Source organism: Heptranchias perlo, chromosome 2 (genome assembly GCF_035084215.1).
Source record: "Heptranchias perlo isolate sHepPer1 chromosome 2, sHepPer1.hap1, whole genome shotgun sequence".
NCBI classification, from domain to species: domain Eukaryota; kingdom Metazoa; phylum Chordata; class Chondrichthyes; order Hexanchiformes; family Hexanchidae; genus Heptranchias; species Heptranchias perlo.
The window spans coordinates 41,887,044-41,911,033 of NC_090326.1; the positions used below are offsets into that span (position 1 = coordinate 41,887,044).

Here is a 23,990-nt window from a genome sequence, read left to right on the forward strand (position 1 = left end):
GAAGGGGGCACGGTGATAGTAGAAAGTAGGAAAGGATACATTAGAATACTCATCAAACACAATTATCCACCTTGAAGAAAATGTTTTTGTTTTATTTTCTAACAGTATGATAAGCTGCTTTTATACTGAGGAGCGGTATATGAAATATTCAGCAAGAGAGGATCATGTGATAGCTTTAGGTTAGGTTATGATGGGAGATCCCGAGGAAAAGTCTGAACATGTAGTGTACAGAAGTCCATATTAGCGGAAACTGTCCCTTAGGTGTTCCCGTATTGGCCTTACAACTAGCATGAATTCCTTTTTTAACCGCTGGTCTTGATCTTGTGGGAAGCTTCAAGCTCCTAAGCCTTCTGGTCTTGGTCTTTTTTTTGCCCTTGTAAGAAAAAGACCCTTTCTAATTGTGAGATTGTGAAGAACAAAGCAAACAGTAGTTCGTGAAACCCTCAAAGGACTATAATGGAATGCTCCCTAATCGGCGTAGACATCTAAATTGAGCCTTTGGGATACCAATATTTTGCTCTACTGCCATCCTTGTGGCACAATGCACCTGATGGTAACTCACTTGCTCCAGCATTCTGGGATTCCGCAGTCAGGTCATGAGCCATTGCTTTAAGGAGTAGCCCTTGTCCCTAAGTAGTCAACTCTGCAATTCTTGACTGCCTTTAAATGAAAGTGCTATGGCAGCTTCGCAGGTAGTATGTGTTCACCTGTGTGATAATATGCTTAGTATTGTATAAAACCAGCAAAGGTACATTAAAGGTGCTAAATAAATGTACGTTGTGTTTTTTCCTTTCATCTGAACAGTTGGGCCAAATTGCTTCTCTGAGGAAGATGTTGCAGTAGGTTGTCATGACCCAATATTTGTGCCTTCCGAGGAAATATTGGGCTCAATTTTAAAACTGAGCCAGGAAGGGGGCGGGGTGGGTCAAATTGAGGACGGGAAACCCAGTAGTACGGGTTTCCCAGATGTCTTTACGATTTTGACGTAAGGACGTCTTTTTATTTGTCGGTTTCCCGTCCGACTGACCGGCCTGAGGGACAGGCTGGTCTCAGTCGGACGGGAGACCAACCACAGAGAGGACGTGTTCAGGTAAGTCTGCAGGTAAGTCTTTGTTTGTATGAATGGGGGGGGGCACGGGTGGGGGTGGGCATGGGTGGGCACGGGGGTATGGGTGGACATAGGTTAGCACTGGGGTCATGAGTCATGGGGGAGGGATCGGGGGTCAGTCACGGGGGGTGTCGGGATCGGGGGTCATCGCGGGGGTCCGCGATCGTTGAGGGGGAGGATCAGGGGTTGGGGGTGGGAGGATCGGGATCAGGGGTCAGAGGATCGGAGTGGGGAGGGGAGGATCGGGGTGGGGGTTTGGGGGGAGGATCAGGGTTGTTGACTGGGGGCCCGCGATTGGGGGGTCTGCGATCCGGGGTTGGGTGTCCGCGATCGTTGGCAGGTCGGTGCATGTAGACTTGTTGGGCCTGGGGGAAGCACTCTTGCTCCTCCGAACCCACAAGCTGTGCCTTTCACCTACCTGTTAAACTCGGGCTTTCTCGCCTCCTTTCACGAGGCATAAAACAGAAGGCCCGGGAATCCCAGCCCCCTGGGGTTGAAATCGGGAGGTCCAGAAAAAAGGAGGCCTGAAACCTCCTTGAAGGGATTTAAGACCCGACCCACCTCCTGGGAGTGGGTTGGTCGCCCGCCCCTCTTCCCGCCCTGGTGAAAACCGTAAATGGGCGGGTTGGAGGCGGGTCTAAAATGGTGGCAATTTTCAATGCTCCCCCGCCCCCAACCCACCCGTTTTTCACTTTTAAAATTGAGCCCAATGTATCCAATTTGGAGGGCTCCATAATTTTTCCTACACCTCTGCTAAAAGCAACCACTCATACTGAGGTATATCAGCAACCCTTTGGTACCTCATGCAAGTGACCATTCTTCCTATGTGAAGTTAGACAGTGAGTGTTGGTAAACTATTCAACTGTTCATATCCTCATGCATCACAAGAAGTCAGCATCCCAATAAGGCCAGGATACTGTACCCTGATGAAGTTCTCTACAATTGTTGATGGTCTAACTTTGTGCAGGAGACATCCAGAAACTACTCCATCTCTGGAACATGATTCTGCAAGTGCTCCAAGATGACTAATTACTCTGAAGCTAGATTGGTAACCAGATGAATGCAATTGTGATAGAGATGTTGCAACAGCTCCTTATTCACTTTGGTTTCCATGAGATGTGATGCATTCAGCGGGAAGCAGACGTCTGTAGTTATTGGAAGTGTGAATTTTCATTCCTTCTTCCACTCAGATGAGTCAACACCAGATGACAAGTGGCAATTGAAATAGATGATCCAATGGAACAGTTTATTCGTCACATAGGATTTTATAACCACAGCATCTCTTCAATGGCGGCAATTTTTCTGGGATTAAGCTTTTGAAGGAAGTGGCTTTGAAGGTGTTTTCCTCTAATTTCTCCCCATTTCACTCCCTTTCTGGTCTGAACAGCACTTACACCTGAGAGAGCAGATTGCTGACAGGTCTCCACCAATGCAGCTGCTGAGCAGGCTGCTGAGAGTGCTGTGAGGGTGATAAGAACATAAGAACATAAGAAATTGGAGCAGGAGTAGGCCAATCGGCCCCTCGAGCCTGCTCCGCCATTCAATAAGATCATGGCTGATCTGATCCCAACCACAAATCTAAAGAACACAAGAAGTCGGAGCAGGACCCGGCCACATAGCCCCTGGGCCCTCTCCGCCACCCACAGGGCATTGACCGATCCGAACTCAGCTTCATGTCCAATTTCCTGCCCGCTCCCCATAACCCCTAATTCCCATAAGATCAGTGACAGCCCTGTCGAATTTTGCCTCTCCTTGGCCTCTGCTCCATTTTGCCCCACAGCAGCATGGCTGAGACTGAGACTCAAGGCAGTGTTAGGTCACGACCGTATCCTATCACTTTCATTCTGCATTGCAATGCTGCATTGTGCCTGATCTTGATTTGGTTGCTGCATTTCAATGGAACTTTTAATACTTTACCTAGCATTTCAGAGAACTTTTCAATAAATACAGTATTTGATAAATCTGCATTGGACCCTGAGGTATAGTATGTTACTGGAAATGGTAGCCTAGTGGTTATGGTACTGAACTAAGAACCCACAGATCATGAGTTCAAATTCCAACATAGCTGGCACCAGAAAAAATGGCCATGAAAGCTGCTGGATTATTGATTAAAAAAAACAACTGGTTCACTAATGTCCTTTTAGGGAAGGGACCTGCCTATATATGACTCCAGTCCTGTATTATGTGGCTGACTCTTACTGCCCTCTGGGATAGACAATAAGTACTGCCTTGCCAGTGTTGCCCACATGTGAAGAATTAAAAAGGTGACTCCATCCTTCTCGAGATAGGGCAATGGAGTTGGGTCCAGGGGTGGAAACAAATGTTCACAATCTTCTACCATTTTTCTTCCATTAGTTTTTGCTAGCTTGAGAAGTGACACTTGCATGTTTTCAAGTGATAAAAGAATTTTATGAAACTTTTCAGAGCCAAAACCAATCATTTGAAGCTGCTTTGTAACTATGATATTATACCAGTGGAAACACTATTTTACTTCTGCTAGTGTTTTGTCACTTCAGTGATATAAATACAGCATACTGAAATTCATTAGAGGGGTTCAGATAATGTCATATATCACAAGAGTGGTATGTTTACCGGTTGAAGCCGGAGATTGGATTAATGCCTGCAATCCGCTAATATATGTTGATTTATTTTTATATTACATGGATCTTTGATTTCTTTTGCAGATGACATTCTCACGGTTCTATGTGACTCTCAGTTATGAATCACTACATTGTTCTCATAGTTCTGTATAACTCTTGTGCATTGATCTTCTTTGTATTCACTGATAACTTTTAGGCATCCTCACTGTTTAGTTTATTGCTTGGTTCCAATTTTTTTTTTAAATGGTCAGACTTTAGTAGCAACACATTCTATTGCTATCAGGGCAAGGTAGCCTAGTGGTTATGGTACTGGACCAGCAACCTAGAGGTTGACATGCTATAGACAGAGCTAAGCGATTCCACAACAAACGGATCAGTTCAAAGCTCTGCAGTCCTTTCACATCCAGTCGTGAATGGTGGTGGACAATTAAACAACTAACGGGTGGATGTCTGCAAACATCCCCATCCTCAATGATGGCGGAGTCCAGCACATGAGTGCAAAAGACAAGGCTGAAGCGTTTGCAACCATCTTCAGCCAGGAGTGCTGGTTGGATGATCCATCTCAGCCTCCTCCCGATATCCCCACCATCACAGAAGCCAGTCTTCAGCCAATTCAATTCACTCCATGTGATATCAAGAAACCGCTGAGAGCACTGGATACAGCAAAAGCTATGGGCCCCAACAACATCCCAGCTGTAGTGCTGAAGACTTGTGCTCCAGAACTAGCTGCGCCTCTAGCCAAGCTGTTCCAGTACAGCTACAACATTGGCATCTACCCGACAATGTGGAAAATTGCCCAGGTATGTCCTGTCCACAAAAAGCAAGACAAATCCAATCCGGTCAATTACTGCCCCATCAGTCCACTCTCAATCATCAGCAAAGTAATGGAAGGTGTCATCGACAGTGCTATCAAGCGGCACTTACTCACCAATAACCTGCTCACCGATGCTCAGTTTGGATTCCACCAGGACCATTCGGCTCCAGACCTCATAACGCCTTGGTCCAAACATGGACAAAAGAGCTGAATTCCAGAGGTGAGGTGAGAGTGACTGCCCTCGAAATCAAGGCAGCATTTGACCGAGTGTGGCACTAAGGAGCCCTCGTAAAATTGAAGTCAATGGGAATCAGGGGGAAAACTCTCCAGTGGCTGGAGTCATACCTAGCACAAAGGAAGATGGTAGTGGTTGTTGGAGACCAATCATCTCAACCCCAGGGCATTGCTGCAGGAGTTCCTCAGGGCAGTGTCCTCGGCCCAACCATCTTCAGCTGCTTCATCAATGACCTTCCCTCCATCATAAGGTCAGAAATGGGGATGTTCGCTGATGATTGCACAGTGTTCAGTTCCATTCACAATCCCTCAAATAATGAAGCAGTCCGAGCCCGCGTGCAGCAAGACCTGGACAATATCCAGGCTTGGGCTCATAAGTGGCAAGTAACATTTGCGCCACACAAGTGCCAGGCAATGACCATCTCCAACAAGAGAGAGTCTAACCACCTCCCCTTGACATTCAACGGCATTACCATTGCTGAATCCCCCACCATGAACATCCTGGGGGTCACCATTGACCAGAAACTTAATTGGACCAGCCTTATAAATCCTGTGGCTACAAGAGCAGGTCAGAGGCTGGGTATTCTGCGGCGAGTGACTCACCTCCTGACTCCCCAAAGCCTTTCCACCATCTACAAGGCACAAGTCAGGAGTGTGATGGAATACTCTCCACTTGCTTGGGTGAGTGCAGCTCCAACAACACTCAAGAAGCTCGACACCATCCAGGACAAAGCAGCCCACTTGATTGGCACCCCATCCACCACCCTAAACATTCACCACTCTATCAACCTCCTCCCAATCATCAGCAAAGTAATGTTAAAGGTCATCAGTAGTGTCACCTACTCACCAATAACCTGTTACCGATACTCAGTTTGGGTTCCAGCAGAGCTACTTGGCTCCAGACATGGACACAAGAGTTAAATGCAAGACGTGAGGAAAGAGTAACTGGCCTCATTCATGGCAGCATTTGATTAAGTATGGCACCAAGGAGCCTTAGCAAAACTGAGGTCATTGGGAGTCAATGTGAAAACTCTTCAGTGGCTGGAATCATTTCTGACAAAGGAAGATGGTTTTACTTGTCAGAGGCCAATCATCACACCCCCAGGACATCACCGCTGATGTTCTTCAGGGCTGTGTTCTCAGTCCAACCATCTTCTGCTGCTTCATTAATGACCTTTCCACTATCATAAGGACAGGAATGAGGCTGTTCACTGATGATTCCACAGTGTTCAGCTCCATTCACAACACCTCCGATAATGAAGCAGCCATACCAGGCTGCAGCAGGACCTCGACAACATCCAGGCTTGGGTTGACAAGTGGCAGGTAACGTTTGTGCCACTTAAGTGCCAGGCAATGGCCATCTCCAACCAACCCAACCACCTCCCCCGACCTTCAATGGCATCAGCATTGTTGAATCGTCCACCTTCAATATCCCGGTGGTCACCATTGACCAAAAGCTTAATTGAACCAGCCATGTTAATGCTGTGCACACAAGAGCAGGGCAGAGGCTGGGTACTCTGATGAGTGGCTCACCTCTTGACCCCTCAAGGTTTCCCCACCGTCTACAAGGCTCATCAGGAGTGTGATTGAATATTCACCACTTGCCTGGTTAGGTGCAGCAGCAACAACTCAAGATGCTCAACACCAACCATGACAAAGCAGTTAGCTTGATTGGTGTACCATGATACTCAGTGTTGACCCTCTCCACCAGAGATACACTACAGCAACTCGCCAAGCTTACTTCGACAGCACTTCCCGGCCCCGTGATCTCCACCACTGAGAAGGAATATATCATGGGAACATCACCACCTCCAAGTTTCCCTTTAATTTACACACCATCCTGATTTTGGACATATGTTGCTGTTCCTTCATCACTACTGGGGCAAAATCCTGGAATTCTTAACTAACATTATGGCAGGAATATCATCATCACAAGGATGGTAGCAGTTCAAGGAGAAGGCCCACCACTACCTTCTCAGGGCAACTATGGATGGGCAATAAATATGGCCTAGTTGGTGTCAACTACATCCCGAGAACAAATAAAAAAGAAGTCAATGGCTGCCATCACTTTATATTGGGGTTGTGGGGGGGGGGGGGGGGGTGGTTAATTGCAATAATGTCAACTGGTGTAAGTCTTCAGAGAATAATACATTGTGACACTGTGGCATATGGTCCTGTGACACTGTTATTGCTTGTTTTGATTTGTGAATTATAGAATAATGCATTATCCTCTACATAATATACCATCGCTAACAGTGCTGTGTTGGAATAATACTAATTTTATCTGTGCTTTTGTTATAAAATTAATTGGATATTAAAGGAGTACTGTTTTCATGGAAAGCGTTTGACACACATAGATCATATTGAAATACATTTTGGTATCATGTACATGACATCATTGTGAAGAACACGATGCATGGTTCCTCTGGCTTCTCTGCCTCTCCAAACAAAACAAGGCTTCCTAAACCATTTTGATGAAGACTGACCTTTTAAAATGACATGTACAAAATGATTTCCCATTAATTTCTGGTAGAGAATAAATATAAATTCAGAAAAGTGTATAGAGTCAGAGATTATTTATTCACATCCCTCAGTAATCCCAATGTAATGACCTCAAAATAAGCTCAAAAATGCCCTTTGATTGGAGGGTAAACGTCCTACCATACAGCTTACCGTATTTTGTTCTTTAAAGCATTGACATAAAACCATCTTAAAGGCATTTCAACAGGATTCACTTCATATTAAGTTCTCAATCTCATTTAATTGGATGGTGGGGAGGGTCAGCAGCAGCATAGCAAAGGTCTGTGAGCAGGCAGCAAGCCTGCCCTCAGCCAAGGAAAAACATGTTGCCTGTAAAGGCTGAAAAAGAGATGGGGAGAAAACACAAAAACAAATAAAAAAATAAAAAAAGGAAAGTGATGGAAATACACAGTTCATCATCATCTTTAAGGAGAAAATATATTAAACCAAGGTGTAAGCCCTTCATTGGAACTGGAAACTAGAAGATTAGTGAACCCATTAATAGGGCTAAACAAAACAAAAGGCGAGGGGTGAGAAGAGAAAAGGGGATAGAAATCAGGATTACAGTTCTTCCCACCATGTTTCTTGTAAAGACTCCATCCCTTTGTTCCAGTCTCTCTGTCTCCCTTGTACCTGCTCTAATGACTTCACTCTCTGCACCAGAGCTTCTGAAATGTACTCCAATTTCCTCATCCGACATTTTCCTTCAACTGTGGTTAACATATCCACTCCATTTTTTGTGCTTCCACTCTCAACCCCTCCATCTCCTTTCACAACGATAATGACAACATAGTCACCCTTAACCTTATATGCCACCCCACCAGCCTTTGCATTTTCCACATCATTTCCTCCACCCACAACACAATATCACCACCAAGCATATCTTTACCTCCCCGCTGTGCTTCCTGGGGGAACTTTTCCTCCAGGGTTAATTATCTTACTACTTTTGACTTCTATTTGTTCTTCTCCTAGCACTGTCTTGTGTAACACTAGCACATGCAACATCTGTTCATTCACCTCTTCCCATACAAAACACTTCTTTCTTGCTAACTAACAATTTGCATGAACTTCCTCCAATCCAGAATACCATATGTACACCTTACAGTATGGTTTCCTCTACAGTGAGCAGATTAAACAAGTGGCAGATCACTTTGTGAACATCTCTGTTCTATCCACAACTGTGATTCTGTTCTTTCAACGGCTTACCAGTTGAGCTCCTCCTCCCATTCTGACTTTGACTGCTTCATTTTTGGCCTCCTCCTGAGGCCACTATGTACATCCATTGGAGGCCAGGGTCAACCTCTGCTGACTTCTGGGCAACTTTCCACTCCTTTTTGGCTCTCTGAATCTACTGGACAACCTTCATTTACACCTGAGCAGATACTCTACCCCTCCAACACCTCCTAGATTCACCCCATCTTCACTACTGACTCTGAACCTGAACATTGATTGGTTGCTGAATCAAGCTGATTCCATGATGTCTACAAATGGAGTTCACCCCACCACAGCCTCCTAGCCTCAGACTTTAATATTAGGCTGTTTTATATTGTTTTCTCCGTGTTGTCTGTTTATGACCACTAAATATCTTGACTAATCTATGCCTATATGGCCCAGAATTCCCTTTATGTTCATTCATGTACACAATTAGGCTGCCACTCCAGACCTGGGCCCATTACCTCTATTTTCCTTTACATGCCTGTTCGGGGCTAACTTCACCAATTTACTTCTCGTCCTGCTCACCCCACACATCACTGCCCCCGGACTCTGCCAATGTATCAACAATAATTGCCTCTCTTCATCTTTCATTCCATCTAGAATTTCCACTCACTCCCGAACATGGCCCTTTCCACCCACAACCTTGTTTTGGATGATTGCATTGACATCTTGGCTTTGACTGAAACTTGGCTCTCAGATGGTGACACCTTGCCCCTTACCGAAGCCTCTCTGACTGGCTATACTTTCCACCATCCACCCACCCAAACCACCGCAGTAGCAGGTGGCCCTTATCACCAAGTCACACCCTGGCCTTTCCCCTACTACTTCCCTTTGGCACCTTCTCCTTCTTCAAACACATCACCCTGTTCCATCCCTCTTGCCTCTGCTTTAAAATCCTCATTGCCTACCAGCTCCCAAACCCCAATGCAAGTTCCTCAGTGAGGGAACCTCCCTTCTTTCCTTTCTTAGCCTCTAGACTGAGTGTCCCTTCATCCTCAGTGATTTCAATTTCCATCACAGCTCCCTTTGACCTCTCTCCTCAGAATTCACTGCTTTCCGGTCCTCCCTCATATTCACAGCCACCACCTCAATCTCTCCATCTCCCATGGCCTCTCTGCTCCTGTGATCTCGATCACCGACAAGGCAATCTCTGACCATTTCCTTGTATCCCTCACCACTCACATCCTTGTATCTTCTCTCAACCCCACTTAAGCCCTACATCTACCTATCACTCTGACTCCAGCCTTCATCCTCTGTACAACCCCCCTCTCATTGATGGCCGTGCTTTCATTTGCCTAGACCCCATCCCATGAAATTCCCTCCCTAAATCTCTCCACCTCTCCATCTCCCTCTCCTCCTTTAAACCTACCTGTGACCAAGCTTTTGGTCGTCCTTCCTAATCTTTCCTTCTTTGGCTCAGTGTCCATTTTCTCTATCTTGTGTATGTTTCAGACATTCTTCTACTTTGAAGGCACTATATAAATGAAAGTTGTATTGTTATTGTAGTAGCAGTACTGGTAGTAGTAGTTGTTTGTTGTTGTAGTACTCTGTTCCAAACAATCTCAGTGCAAGCTTCACAAACAGCATCTCTTTTTCCTGGGCAGAATGCAGTCCTCTGATCTGAAAATTAACTCTAGTAACCTTAGCTGTCTCCTGCATTTTCTTAGAAACTTTGGGAATCATGGTGGGTGCATTGACATCTGGGAGGAAGGTCAACATTTCGTCAAAACGCAGTTTTGGCAGCGTCCGCACATAAGGTCTTTTCTCTCTTTATGTGCTGGCAGACTGCTGTGCGTCTTTACCATTTTCTGTTTTTATTTCAGATTTCCAGAACTGAAACTGGGGTAGCTGCTAATTGCACTATACTGAGGCATTAATAAACCATAGTATTTGACAATGTAAAAACAACATGTGTGCAATGTTTTGTCTCCTTGAGATGCGGAGGGTTTGCAAAAGACATACATTTAACATTGGCGATGCTAGCTATGGCAATCTATTACATTTTTAATTAAATTAAAGCCTTAAGGTGATGGACAGGATGGACAAAATTGCCTTTATTTTTTGACCTCAAAAACTTAACAAAGGAAAGTTGGATCAATTGGGCCATAGCAACTCTTTCTAAATTTGCTGAGGCCTTGACATTTTGAATAAATGGTTTTTATTTGCTTTATTTGGTAAGGCTGTAAAAGAAACACTTGGTTTCATTTACAGCCTTACATAGCGCCACCCTATGTTACTGTCACAGAAACCAATAGAATGAACCTTGTATTGCCACCCTCCCTTTCTGCTGTCTGCCAAGCTAATTATTCTTGCAATCTCATTATCTAGTCACCATCATATACTCCCACCCTCATATTTCTACCCCCTTTCTGCCATCTGCCAATCGTATGTACTGCACCCTCATTAAATTGCTGCCCTTTATTCTGCCTCCCTCACTACCAGCCACCTGCTAACTTCATTGTACTCATATCCTCATTTTCTGCCACGTGCCAACCTCCTTGTACTGCCAACCTCATTGTACTGCCATTTGCCAATACATTCCATTTCTTAAGTAGTGTCTTTTTTTATTCGTTCATGGGATGCGGGCGTCGCTGGCAAGGCCAGCATTTATTACCCATCTCTAATTGACCTTGAAAAGATGCTGGTGAGCTGCCTTTTTGAACCACTGCAGTCCATGTGGTGAAGGTTCTCCCACAGTGCTGATAGGTAGGGAGTTCCAGGATTATGACCCAGCGATGATGAAGGAACGGCGATATATTTCCAAGTTGGGATGGTGTGTGACTTGGAGGGGAACGTGCAGGTGGTGTTGTTCCCTTGTGCCTGCTGCCCTTGTCCTTCTAGGTGGTAGAGGTCGCAGGTTTGGGAGGTGCTGTCGAAGAAGCCTTGGAGAGTTGCTGCAGTGCATCCTGTGGATGGTACACACTGCAGCCACTGCGCCGGTGGTGAAGGGAGTGAATGCTTAGGGTGATTGATGGGGTGCCAATCAAGCGGGCTGCTTTGTCCTGGATAGTGTCGAGGTTCTTGAGTGTTGTTGGAGCTGCACTCATCCAGGCAAGTGGAGAGTATTCCATCACACTCCTGACCTATGCCTTGTAGATGGTGGAAAGGCTTTGAGGAGCCAGGAGATGAGTCACTCGCCGCAGAATACCCAGCCTCTGACCTGCTCTTGTAGCCACAGTATTTATGCGGCTGGTCCAGTTAAGTTTCTGGTCAATGGTGACCCCCAGGATGTTGATGGTGGGGGATTCGGCAATGATAATGCTGTTGAATGTCAAGGGGAGGTAGTTAGACTCTCTCTTGTTGGAGGTGGTCATTGCCTGGCACTTGTGTGGCGCGAATGTTACTTGCCACTTATCAGCCCAAGCCTGGATGTTGTCCAAGTCTTGCTGCATGCGGGCTCGGACTGCTTCATTATCTGAGGGGTTGCGAATGGAACTGAACACTGTGCAATCATCAGCGAACATCCCCATTTCTGACCTTATGATGGAGGGAAGATCATTGATGAAGCAGCTGAAGATGGTTGGGCCTAGGACACTGTCCTGAGGAACTCCTGCAGCAATGCCCTGGGGCTGAGATGATTGGCCTCCAACAACCACTACCATCTTCCTTTGAGCTAGGTATGACTCCAGCCACTGGAGAGTTTTCCCCCTGATTCCCATTGACTTCAATTTTACTTGGGCTCCTTGGTGCCACTCTGGTCAAATGCTGCCTTGATGTCGAGGGCAGTCACTCTCACCTCACCTCTGGAATTCAGCTCTTTTGTCCATGTTTGGACCAAGGCTGTAATGAGATCTGGAGTCGAGTGGTCCTGGTGGAACCCAAACTGAGCATCGGTGAGCAGGTTATTGGTGAGTATGTGCTGCTTGATAGCACTGTCGATGACACCTTCCATTACTTTGCTGATGATTGAGAGTAGACTGATGGGGCGGTAATTGGCCGGATTAGATTTGTCTTGCTTTTTGTGGACAGGGCGTACCTGGGCAATTTTCCACATTGTTGGGTAGATGCCAGTGTTGTAGCTGTACTGGAACAGTTTGGCTCGAGGTGCGGCTAGTTCTGGAGCACAAGTCTTCAGCACTACAGCCGGGATGTTGTTGGGGCCCATAGCCTCTGCTGTACCCAGTGCACTCAGCCATCATATTTTGTCATGTCATAGAATCATAGAACGTTACTGCACAGAAGGAGGCCGTTTGGCCCATCGTGTCTGTGTTGGCCGAAAAAGTGCTGTCCAGATTAATCCCAATTTCCAGCACTTGGTCCGTAGCCCTGTAGGTTACAGCACTTCAAGTGCACATCCAAATACTTTTTAAATACGATGAGGGTTTCTGCCTCTACCACCCTTTCAGGCAGTGAGTTCCGACCCCTACCACCCTCTGGGTGAAATTTTTTTTTTCTCCTCAGGTCCCCTCTAATCCTTCTACCAATTACTTTAAATCTATGCCCACTGGTCACTGACCCTTCTGCTAAGGGAAATACGTCCTTCCTATCCAATCTATCTAGGCCCCTCATAATTTTATATACCTCAATTAAATCTCCCCTCAGCCTCCTCCGTTCCAATGAATTCAACCCCAGCCTATCCAATCTTTTCTCATAGCTAAAATTCTCCAGTCCTGGTAACATCCTCGTAAATCTCCTCTGTACCCTCTCCAGTCCAATCACATCTTTCCTGTAATATGGTGACCAGAACTGTACACAGTACTCTAGCTTTGGCCTAACTAGTGTTTTATACAGTTCTAGCATAACCTCCCTACTCTTATATTCTATGCCTCGGCTGATAAAGGAGAGTATCCCTTATGCCTTTTTAACCACTTTATCTACCTGTCCTGCTACCTTCAGGGAGCTGTGGACATGCACTCCATGGTCCCTCTGTTCATCTACATCTCTCAGTATCCTCCCATTTATTGTGTATTCCCTCCTTGTTTGACCTCCCCAAATGCATTACCTCAGACTTCTCCGGATTGAATTCTATTTGCCACTTTTCTGCCCACCTGACCAGTCCATTGATATCTTCCTGCAGTCTACAGCTCTCCTCCTCACTATCTACCACATGGCCAATTTTTGTAGCATCTGCAAACTTCTTAATCATGCCCTTTTCATTTAGGTCTAAATCATTTATATATACCACAAATATATTATAATGTTGCTGTGCAAAAATGTCAAAAATACATTGGAAGTGGAGTCTTGCCATCAGTATCTAAATATTTTTAAAAGAATAAATATTAATTTTACTTTTTAATAAATAATAAATATTAATTTTACTTTTTTTTGCAGTTTTCCAATATATCGTTTAAACAGAAAGGGTTTGGTAGCATAATCGGGGAACTGGCTAGGAGGAGTTATTGAATCTTCCCGTAAGAATTCCTCTAGTCGCTATGTGTTCTTTTTGGAATGTGCTTTATGATTTTGTTAGAATTAGCAAACTGAGGAAATCTTTAAGAACCCATTTACATTGTCGCTACATAGAGTGACCAGAGGAATTCTTATCCTCTGAAGGTGTAAAGAGCTGATTTAGCAGAAGTAGCAATACAGTCATCAATTCAGATGTCCTTCAATTATCTTGTCATTTCAAGTGCATATACTAATTCAGTTCTCTGATCTTGTTGGACTCAGTAACGTCTCTCAGCCTATTTCACCAATTAAGTCATCAATGTTTCCTGTTCAAACAAAAATATTCCGCACAATAAAAATCAACAGAAATAAACAAAAGGACTTTAAGTTAATCATTTTTAAAGGTGTTCAAAGTCTTTCTTTTATCATGCTAAAAGAATTATTAGGACATAACTTTATACACCCACCAGCAATTATATATCCCATATGAACTATGTGGTCTACTCCAAGTGATATAGTATTTCACATGTATTCTGACCAATAATTTTAACAAATGAGTAAATCTTTACATAGTGCATTCCCTAGCTCAGTTGTTGTCCAGTTCCTTATTCATGTGGTTGTGCTTCATGTGTGAGTCTAGACAGTGAGTATTTGCAGGCATTCCAATGTGGTGGCAGAGGGGCATCACAGCTTAGCCTTCATGTGATGGGCTTTAGCAAAGAGACTTTGCACACTGTGAAGCTGACAGTCCTCCAATGTGCTGAGAGGCAGGTAGGTGTAGGTAATAGCTCTCCCTCCTTGTATTAAGCAGTAAGTGATCAGTGAGCCTGGTGGAGCCCAGGAGATAAATCCCAAGCAATGGAGAGAGCCACAGAAGCGGGATGATCTACTTGGATGTATAGAACATCAGGATGGCTGCTACATCGCAAGCTGTCTCGTATAGGTACTTCTAGCATGCTCAAAGCAGACATCTGTCTTATACATGATAAGGAAAGTGTGGCTTGTGTTAACAGATATTGGGAAGCCTTATCTGGATGCCAGCTAAGAAAACATGTGCTCAGTTTTAATGCCTACCATCACTGTAGGCAAGCAGTTGATGCTGGCAATGCATTCACATATTTTACGCTGAGTTGCGCAGCTCACCATGCTGCCTGTGAGCAGTTGCTGATACTTGCTCTTTCCCTACCAAGGGTTTAAACTTGTATTTATCAATGTCTAATGACCAACCAGTTACTATCCTCCTTGCTCGGGAGGTAAACTGTCTCTTTGGGTTTGACTTGGCTCTTACGATAACAATGGCGTGAAAACCTCTGTGGCAGACTCAGTAATCCAATTCTTGAATCAGGCAAATCTGTAATACTCCTTTGCACTGTGGATAACTGACCAACCAGCTTAGCTCATTAATGGGACCTGGAAGGATATATCTGTCATTAGGGACTAGAGATTCTTCCCACTCCAGATAAGCCTGCAAGCTGATACCCCTAACTGGACAAAAAGCAGGAGGATTACCGGTACTATGTACTGATAAATTCTGTAGTTTTAGCTGATTAAGTTCTAGCAGTGCCTCTGGACACAATTGGGTCCCTAAGCTTGGCTCTTGCCAACCTATGCCTAAGCTCTCTAGATTTAGATAAGCAGTCTCTAAGGTGAAAGACTGTGCACTCCACATCAGGCAAACAGAAACTCTAATGTGTAAATTGCTCATAGCTTGGTTTGAAGATTCGTAAACATATCACATACCTGGCTAACCAAAAAAAACCATAGCCAAGGGCAATCTTGTCCTCATCTGGAATCCATATAAATGCACTTCCCAGTAAAGGTCCTGGATAGTAATTAGGAATGAGAACCCTTGCTGAGAGATAACCTCCCTTGCCCAGGGCCACTGAGGCAAATTGTAGCATCCTAACTTGCTCCGAAGGAAACCAAGCAACTTAGCAAAGATCAGAAATAGAATCTAGGGCCTTCCTGGTGTGTATGACTCAGTTAGCAACCAAGACATTGATGGAGCCATGTTTGGCAGCTTAAACTGTGTGTGAGTATTTAAAAAAATTGCTATTGTGGAATCTTTATTAAAAATATAATTACATTGCTAGAAAGTTGGCAACTTTTATCTTGTGGGTTTACAGACTTTGTACGCAAAATCCCATTGTGTCAGACTAATAATCCGGTGGTAATTATGCAACTTGTGACTAAATAAGGTGAGATATTCATAATTATAAAGGTTAACAGTACATGTATAGATTACGTACAAGATAATAATGTCATAATGAAAAGGGAGCTAATTTGATTAGTTTAACAGAACTATATATGCTGTATTTTTGCTAAGTACTGAGGATGTGCATAGGGCAGTTTGATAACTGTTAAACTAAAAAAGCAATATGGAGCTGAAGAACATAAGTAAGCATAGTTTGGATGCTCTGCCTTGTGCACCATTTCCTTAATTCATTTCAAGTTCAATTATGAAAGATTCTTGAGAAAATTATTTTTGTAGTGAGGCCAAGAAGGACTTACTAATATAATACCTCACTCAGAGTATATGTCAGTATAATGCTTTGGGATTTTTTGACCATCTTTCTACAGAAAGGATTTGGAAAAGAGTTACATTTAAGTGTTGGGGTTTTAAGGCAAAGTGTATTCACACAAGTTTAAAAGAATCACTGACAGAAAAGGTGGTTCAAATGCTAATGCACTAGGTATAGAAGTTGTTTCCCTAAAGACTGAAGACAATAAGGAATACATTGGCCCGTTTCAGTAATTGATGGATAACTCACTCCCATTGTGTTTGGAAATCCCTGGTCTTGGCCAATTGGTAAGGGTTGTCTGGCATAACATCCCTCTTTCTAGTTGCGAACAAAGAGATAAAATAGGGTCAGAAATACACACTGACAGTCATGTTTTTAAACAGAAAGCTGCTAGAGCAGCCTTTTACCTAGACTCAGAAGGTTGGGATGCAGGAGAGTATTTAGAACTTTTTTAAAGTCAAGCAAGATGACCCACTGATGTGGGGAAGCATAGTGCATTCATTATTTTATATTATTATGTGAAGACAAGTGGTACTGATTGAATTACATGAGTCTGGTTCTAACTATTGCTGTCTGTGAAATAAACCAGTGCAACAATTTGTATACGGCCTCATCTTACATGTTTTCTTAGTCTGTCTTTGAAAAGATTGAAGAGGTGTACTTGGGGCACATGCAAAAAGACATGACATCCAGTTTAGATCACCAGAGGATCCTAGTGTTATACCCCTGTTATGCCATTGTATAATTAGGTATTAGGCAGAATGAGCACACCACTAAACGCAAATTGCACACACCACGTACAGGAGAGGCCAGCACTGCTGCACCCAAGAACGTATCTAAGGCAAGACCTGAATGTGTAACATTCTGTAACTTAGATGTACAGCAGCTATAATATAATAACTATAACAGAGAGACCAGAGAAGCTAGGGTTGTTCTCCTTAGAGCAGTGAAGGTTAAGGGGAGATTTAATAGAGGGGTTCAAAATTATGAGGGGTTTTGATAGAGTAGATAGGGAGAAACTGTTTCCAATGGCAGGAGGGTCGGTTACCAGAGGACACAGATTTAAAATAATTGACAAAAAAGCCAGGGGAAGATGAGGATTTTTTTACTCAACGAGTTGTTATGATCTGGAATGCACTGCCTGAAAGGATGGTGGAAGCAGGTTCAAAAGTAACTTTCTAAAGGAAACTGGATCTCTACTTAAAAAGGAAAAATTTTCAGGGCTATGGGGAGAAAGCAGGTTACTGGGACTAATTGGTAGCTCTTTCAGAGAGCTGGCACAGGCACGATGGGATGAATGGCCTCCTTCTGTGCTGTATGATTCAATGATTCTACACTCTACTGGCATGGCTAACACTGATAAATGAATAATCACAAACAAATTTGAATTGGAATCACAGAGAATTTGTGTTCTGAGAATAGTTATTAACATTGATTTACGTACATTGTTATCTACTGTCTGTGCATTATGGTGTGGAGATGCCGGTGATGGACTGGGGTGGACAAATGTAAGGAGTCTTACAACACCAGGTTATAGTCCAACAGCTTTATTTGAAATCACAAGCTTTCGGAGCTTTCCTCCTTCGTCAGGTGACTCATCTGACGAAGGAGGTAAGCTCCGAAAGCTTGTGATTTCAAATAAAGCTGTTGGACTATAACCTGGTGTTGTAAGACTCCTTACATTTGTACATTATGGGACAAAGGAATCATCTTATGACATTATTTGTTTAGCAGCAGAAAGTTGCCTGTTATTAGTTATCACGTTATCAGATTAACAACAGCCATCACTGTCCATGGCACCAGTCCAGTTCTGTTTTTATATTTTATTTAAATAACCTGTGAATTTTATTTTATATATATATAGGTGCGTATATTACTTTTGCCCTCCTATATTCTGACACCATGTCTATTAAAAAAAACTCTTACGTTCATCTGCTCTGAAGTTTTACTTGAACTTCTCTTTTGTTGCTCTGTGATGGTTTTAAAATTTTAACTTTAATTGTTAAACTCTTTGTAGAACTGTAGCTGTTTCACCTGTTCTTTGTTCACAGAATGGTACACAGATGTGCAATTGTATTGACTGTGCTAAATGAAAGGAAAGTAGCAGTGAAGCCTAAACACAAGCTTATGCTGCTTTGATCACGGTTTCAAATGTGGATGTGGGTTTATGGTAGTAAACAGGTACAAATAGACCTGTAGACAAAAAACACAGTTTTGCCATTACTTTGATAACTGGAAAAGGTCAGTTCATTAAAGGTACCGTTTGTGAATGGTGTAGGTAGTGAATTCTCATTATGGATATTAGTGCTGAGAGGATGAATTCAATGTCAATTTGCTAGCCCTTTAGACAGGTACCTGAACAATCAAGTTTAATCCTTTGGGTGCTGAAATATATTTTCAATTTCATAAAGCGTGTCTTTCATAAAGGTGTCTACACCTACACCCGCAAAAATGTTTTTAAAAATGATATTGTTATAAAACTGAATGCCAAACATTTCTTAATTTATAGTGCTTTGTGATGAACTAAAATATAATACAATTGCATCTAAACATCGTACAGAAATGTTATTATAGTTTCAAAGAGTTAATTACTTGTGATAATTAGAAAAAATCTTTTATTTTTACAGGTAAGGTTGAACAAACATCATTAATTACTCCTAAAAATTAGAAATACAGGTATTGGATTAAATAAATTGTCCATGTCTGTTTATATTTTAGAATGAGAATAAGTATTTTTCTTTAAGGTATAGATTTGGGGAAATACCGTAAATGCAATAACAAGTGTAACTTCTTAAATACTATATATAAAGTTGAGTACAGGTAAGATGTCATCACCTTACCCATAGTTTGTGTTAAAAAGATATTTACAGATATCAATAGTGAAGGAATCCATTTTGTACAAGTCAATTTTAATACATGTACACATAAACTTGAAAGCTGATATTACAGAAGCTACTTCCACACAAATTGAGTTTTCAAACTGCAATCTATGGGAGACATTACAGAGGAAAGGCACTGGCGTCAGTTTGACAATGACTTAGATGATGACAAGGAAATGTGGAAGCATCCAAAAGTCTGTGTAATACATATTCAATATAAATTAAGGAGAAGCAGTTAGTACTTCCTGCCAATTATCCAATAAGGAAAATTGGAGGCAAAAAAAACTTTAGAACCTTAAATTAGTTTTTTACATTACACAGATGACTTGTACAAGATGCTTTCAGTACCAGTTTTGATAGCTTAAATGTGCCCTCTAATTTGCATGTTGCTGCAATTAATGTTCAGTTTTATTTATTAAATCAATGATACATTACAAAACACAATTTAAAATGATAAAACTAGCGTTAAAAATTGACGTATTCAAGTTTAATTTAGGCTAGAGTTTAGGCATATACGATTTCACACGTGAAGATTAAATAAAACACGGTTTGCCAACTTCCTTACATCCTTCTAGATGATCTGCTATTAGCGATGCAACTTTTCAAGAAAAAAAAAGTTCCTATCGGCCAAACCAGCAAACTCGGTACCAAAGCTGCCGTTTTTAGTCCATTTACTAGCAACACTGATGCAAGGAGGGGAAAGGTAGATGGCGTTGAAAGGGCACTTTAAAAACTTGCATATGTATATACACACACACACACGCATATATATCTATATATAATTTTTTTACAAAGTCGAATCCCCCTGGTGGAGTCCAGGAGAGAAATCCCAAGCAATGGAGAGAGCCGGAGAGGCAGGACGATCCAGGATCCCACCCAGGGAGGATGAGGTTGGTTGGTACCTGTGCAGTCTCTCTCGCCTTGTCCTTCTCCTCCTCCTCCTCTAGCTGCACTCACAGTTGTGCGCGGAACTTGCTCTAGAGAGACCCCTCCTGTGTAGATGATGCTGATGCTTGTGTGTTTAAAAAAAAGCAAAGGCAGAGTACGTCCCTAGGAGACGAGCAGAGAGAGAGAGAGAGAGGAGAGCAGAGCAGAGCAACACGTGATGCGCTTACTTATCAGGTTGAGAGACTTGAGAGTGAGTGAGTGAAGGAGAGAGAGGGAGGGAGGAGGAAGAGGCGCAGAGCCCGCTCCAGCTAACTCTCTCTCTCTCTCTGTTATCTTTCTCATCCACCAGGACGAGGAGGAGGAAGAGGAGGAGGAGGTGTGTTTAAATGTGCTGCCTATCCACATCCACACTAACGCCATTTTGATTTCTTTCCGGAACAAACTTTTTTTCTAAAAAAAAAAGTTTTTTCTCACCAAGTCCATCACCATCACCATCATCATCACCATGTCTCGGCGTAAGCAGCCCAACCCCAACAAAGTTAAGCGTAAGTACTGGCTGGCCTCTTTAATTTGTTTTCTTTTTGCACTTTAAAAAATATATATATATAATATATATATCTGAGGATGCTCATCAGTTGGAAAGACTGTGAGAGTTTTGATGGTTTGTCACGTTGAAAAAAAGTTTGAGGAGAGCGGCCGGCCGGGCGGGCGGGCTGGCGGGCGAGGACCTGGGCTGATGTGGAGATGCGGCGTTTTGTTGCCAGCAACAGTTCGGGAGTCTGATGCTCATCAACGGGAGCGTCTGAGCGCAGGAATCCGGCTAGACCTCGGCTCCATGGCAGGGAGGGAGAGGAGGAGGAGGAGGAGGAGGAGGAGAGAGAGGGGAGGGGGTATAATTTTTATAAACTAAAGGTGATGCTCAACACTCGGCAAAACAAAATTACACAACACCCTCCGAGTCAAGACAAGTATGTTCAGTAATTTTTTTTTGAAAAAAAAGTTTTTGCAAACTTTTAGTTCGGGAGGATGTGCGAGTCTCGCTGGTACAAAGTCTCTCTCTCTCCACCACCCCCCCCCCCCCCCCTCCAGCATCATATCTTTAATGCACTTTGATACCTCTCTCCGAGGGAGGCGGCCGTGTACCGCCTGTAGATTTTGACCTTTACAAACCTAAGGATGACTTCCTACTCCCCCCCCCCCTCTCTCCTCCTGTCTCTCCTTCCTCCCCCCTCTCTACCCGACCGAAGTGATGTGCAATTATTTTTTAAAAATGTACTACATTTCCAAGTTGGGGATGGGGGTGGGGGTGAAGAAAGATCGAGTTTTTTTTTAAGGTGATGCATGGAGATCACTCAACTCGGGGGGGGGAAAGGAGTACCAGACATCGTCACGAATCAAGGAAGTCTGACAGCAGGGAGAGAAAAAAAAATTGCGACTCTTTCTGTAGTGTGATTGATTGCTTGTGAACTCTGAGGGTGGGTATTTGCAGATTTTTCTTTAAAGTTTCATAACTTTTTTTTGTTGGGTGGGTGGGTTGTGGTGGGGGTTGAGAAGGATTGGGTATCTTTCTGGCCGTTGTTGCAAAGTGAGTCTTTCTTAATGGTTGCTAAGGAGGAGAGAGGTTTTTTTTTCTCCTTGGTCAGCATATTTTGCTCTGGTGCTTGCTCGGGAGAGAGAATGAGTCCAGATCCGGATGAGCAGTTCACATTCCATTACGAAATTCTACACGACCTCAGCCAGCAGCAGCAGCAGCAGCAACACAGCCCTTGTGCAAAGTTTTCTATCAACGATGTCCTTTTTTTAAAAAAAAAACTTCTTGCTTTTTGCGGATTTATTTTTTTATTTAATTGTGATATTGGCGAACTCAAAAAAAAAAGTGATGCGGTGGCTTTTTAAAATATATCTTTTTAAAAAAAAATGTTTGCTGTAAACCTGCGAAATTGCATCTTGCATCGCCAATCAGGAAACAGTAAAAGGACGACAGGGATCCATCATTCCTCCTCTTCCCCCCCCCCCCATCATCATCTCAATGGCGTTGCCACAACAGATCTTGTTTAATGCACGCTTTAAATATGCACCTCATCCACTCACCTGAGCAAAGCAGCAGCCGCCAATGGATTCGTTTTGTTGTTTGTTTCGTTTTCAGATCAGTTTAACGTTTTAGAAACGAAATGGTTGGTCCAGTTAGACATTGTACTCCCAATCTTTTTTTTTGCAAGTTTGATTTCTTTTACCAGGCCATTAAGCTTTACCTTAATAACTGCTGGAAGCCATAATTTTGTGCAATGGTTTGATCATGTGTGTCGTAGTTTTTTTTTCTAGCTACCCATGATGTTTAGACAGTTTAGTATGAGAATAAGTTACGGTATTTTGTATTTAGCCTAGCAAGCCTAATCGGATATTAGGAAATATCAAAAAGATGGACTAAACTCCAGAGTGAAGATTTCTTTCTTTAAATTCTTTAAAAATAATTTGTGAATAATTCTGTCAGAAAAAAAGATTGTTAAAAGCTTTTATATTTTAATAGCAATTCATCTTCCTACTGGGACTATTGTGTTTTAAAGATGTACCTCTCTTCTGCATTTAAGTTGATTCTTCTCATACATGTACTTGGATGTATAAGTCTATTAGTTAAATATGCTTTTTATCAATTCTGATGAAGCCCTGTGGAGATGGCTTGATTGGAGGCGCTGGGAAATTTGAGAATTGTTCTCTCCTCTCTGACCAAAACTTTTTTTTCAAGTAAAATATAGCTTTTGTAAACACATCTTTTGAATGGTGGGCGCTTGCCCCTGTTGATAGACTCACGCATACTGGGAATCTCACATTGGATGTTATCAACAAACAGGCAGAAGGTTTTTCTTTCAAAAAAAAAACACACACTGCTTTGGGATGAACTCAGACATTCAAATTTTTGGTTTAGAACAATCCTTCAGTGTAGCACTGATCTGCACATGCTGCTAGTTTTCAGCAATCTTGTCCCACAGGTGGTGCAGCCATCTTCAGCCCATTTGGGTTGCTAACCTATTGCTGACCACAAAATCAGATAATGCCAGCCCTCTTTTGGCAGCTGGGGTCAGGAGGTACAGTCCTCAAAAATCAGAGTGTCCTTTCAAAATTCTTATCAAAAACTATTTTTGAATGAGATGATACATTTTTGTGATAATGGCATTTACGCATATGGCTGTGATGGAAGGCACATAGGACAGCATTTTTTAAGCAACTGAATAGGAAAAATACGTAACTAAACCATGGATACCTTTTGTGTGATACAGTTTTGAAGAAGGGACTCAATGTTTTTAGTTTAAAAAAACCCAAATCTAATGGCAGTAAAAGTAGTTGTTGAAGTAACATTCGTAAATGAGATACAACCACTGTGAAAGTGGACAATTCACAGCCCTGTAGAATTTAACATAGACTTCTCCGTGATGGAGACATCTTAACCAGTTAGACTTCTTGCAGTTTTCGATATCTTCTAAATATGGCAGCATAGTATTGCATAGAAGACACAAAAATGCAGTGAGTTTTATTGGTTATAATTCTTGATCATGGAATATTTTACTTTTACCTATCTAGCAGTATCTTAGAGGTTGTGACTTTTTCACATTATTTCATTTCACTGTCTACTGTTAGAGGAGTATTATCAAACTACAGGAATTGGTAAAAGGAGGAAAAAAACCTTTTTTGTTGAAGACACTTATTTTAAAATAATGCATTTTCTTATCTAGTATTTGTTTGACCCCCTTTAGTAATGTCCTCCATGAAGTATCTAAGAACTTCCTAAATGTGTGATGGCAACCTGCACAAGCAATCTTTACTGAGACAACTATAGCAATTAGTTTTTGTTTTCCAGTTTAAATTATTTCTATTCAAAGAGTCCAA

The 23,990-nt window shown here is 42.7% G+C and overlaps 1 protein-coding gene across 5 annotated transcripts in view; it reads left to right on the forward strand.

The window, feature by feature from the left end:
* The first annotated feature begins 20,312 nt into the window (after positions 1–20,312).
* rreb1a (ras responsive element binding protein 1a) overlaps positions 20,313–23,990 on the forward strand; it is a 216,068-nt gene continuing 212,390 nt past the window's right edge. For 3 of the 5 annotated variants that reach the window (XM_068001792.1, XM_068001794.1, XM_068001793.1), the window contains exon 1: positions 20,317–20,653. In XM_068001792.1, the coding sequence (XP_067857893.1) occupies positions 20,614–20,653 (40 nt within the window). In that variant the 5' untranslated portion in view covers positions 20,317–20,613. Of the gene's footprint in view, positions 20,654–23,990 lie in introns of all 5 variants that reach the window. The other 2 variants (XM_068001795.1, XM_068001796.1) reach the window with 2 other exon arrangements.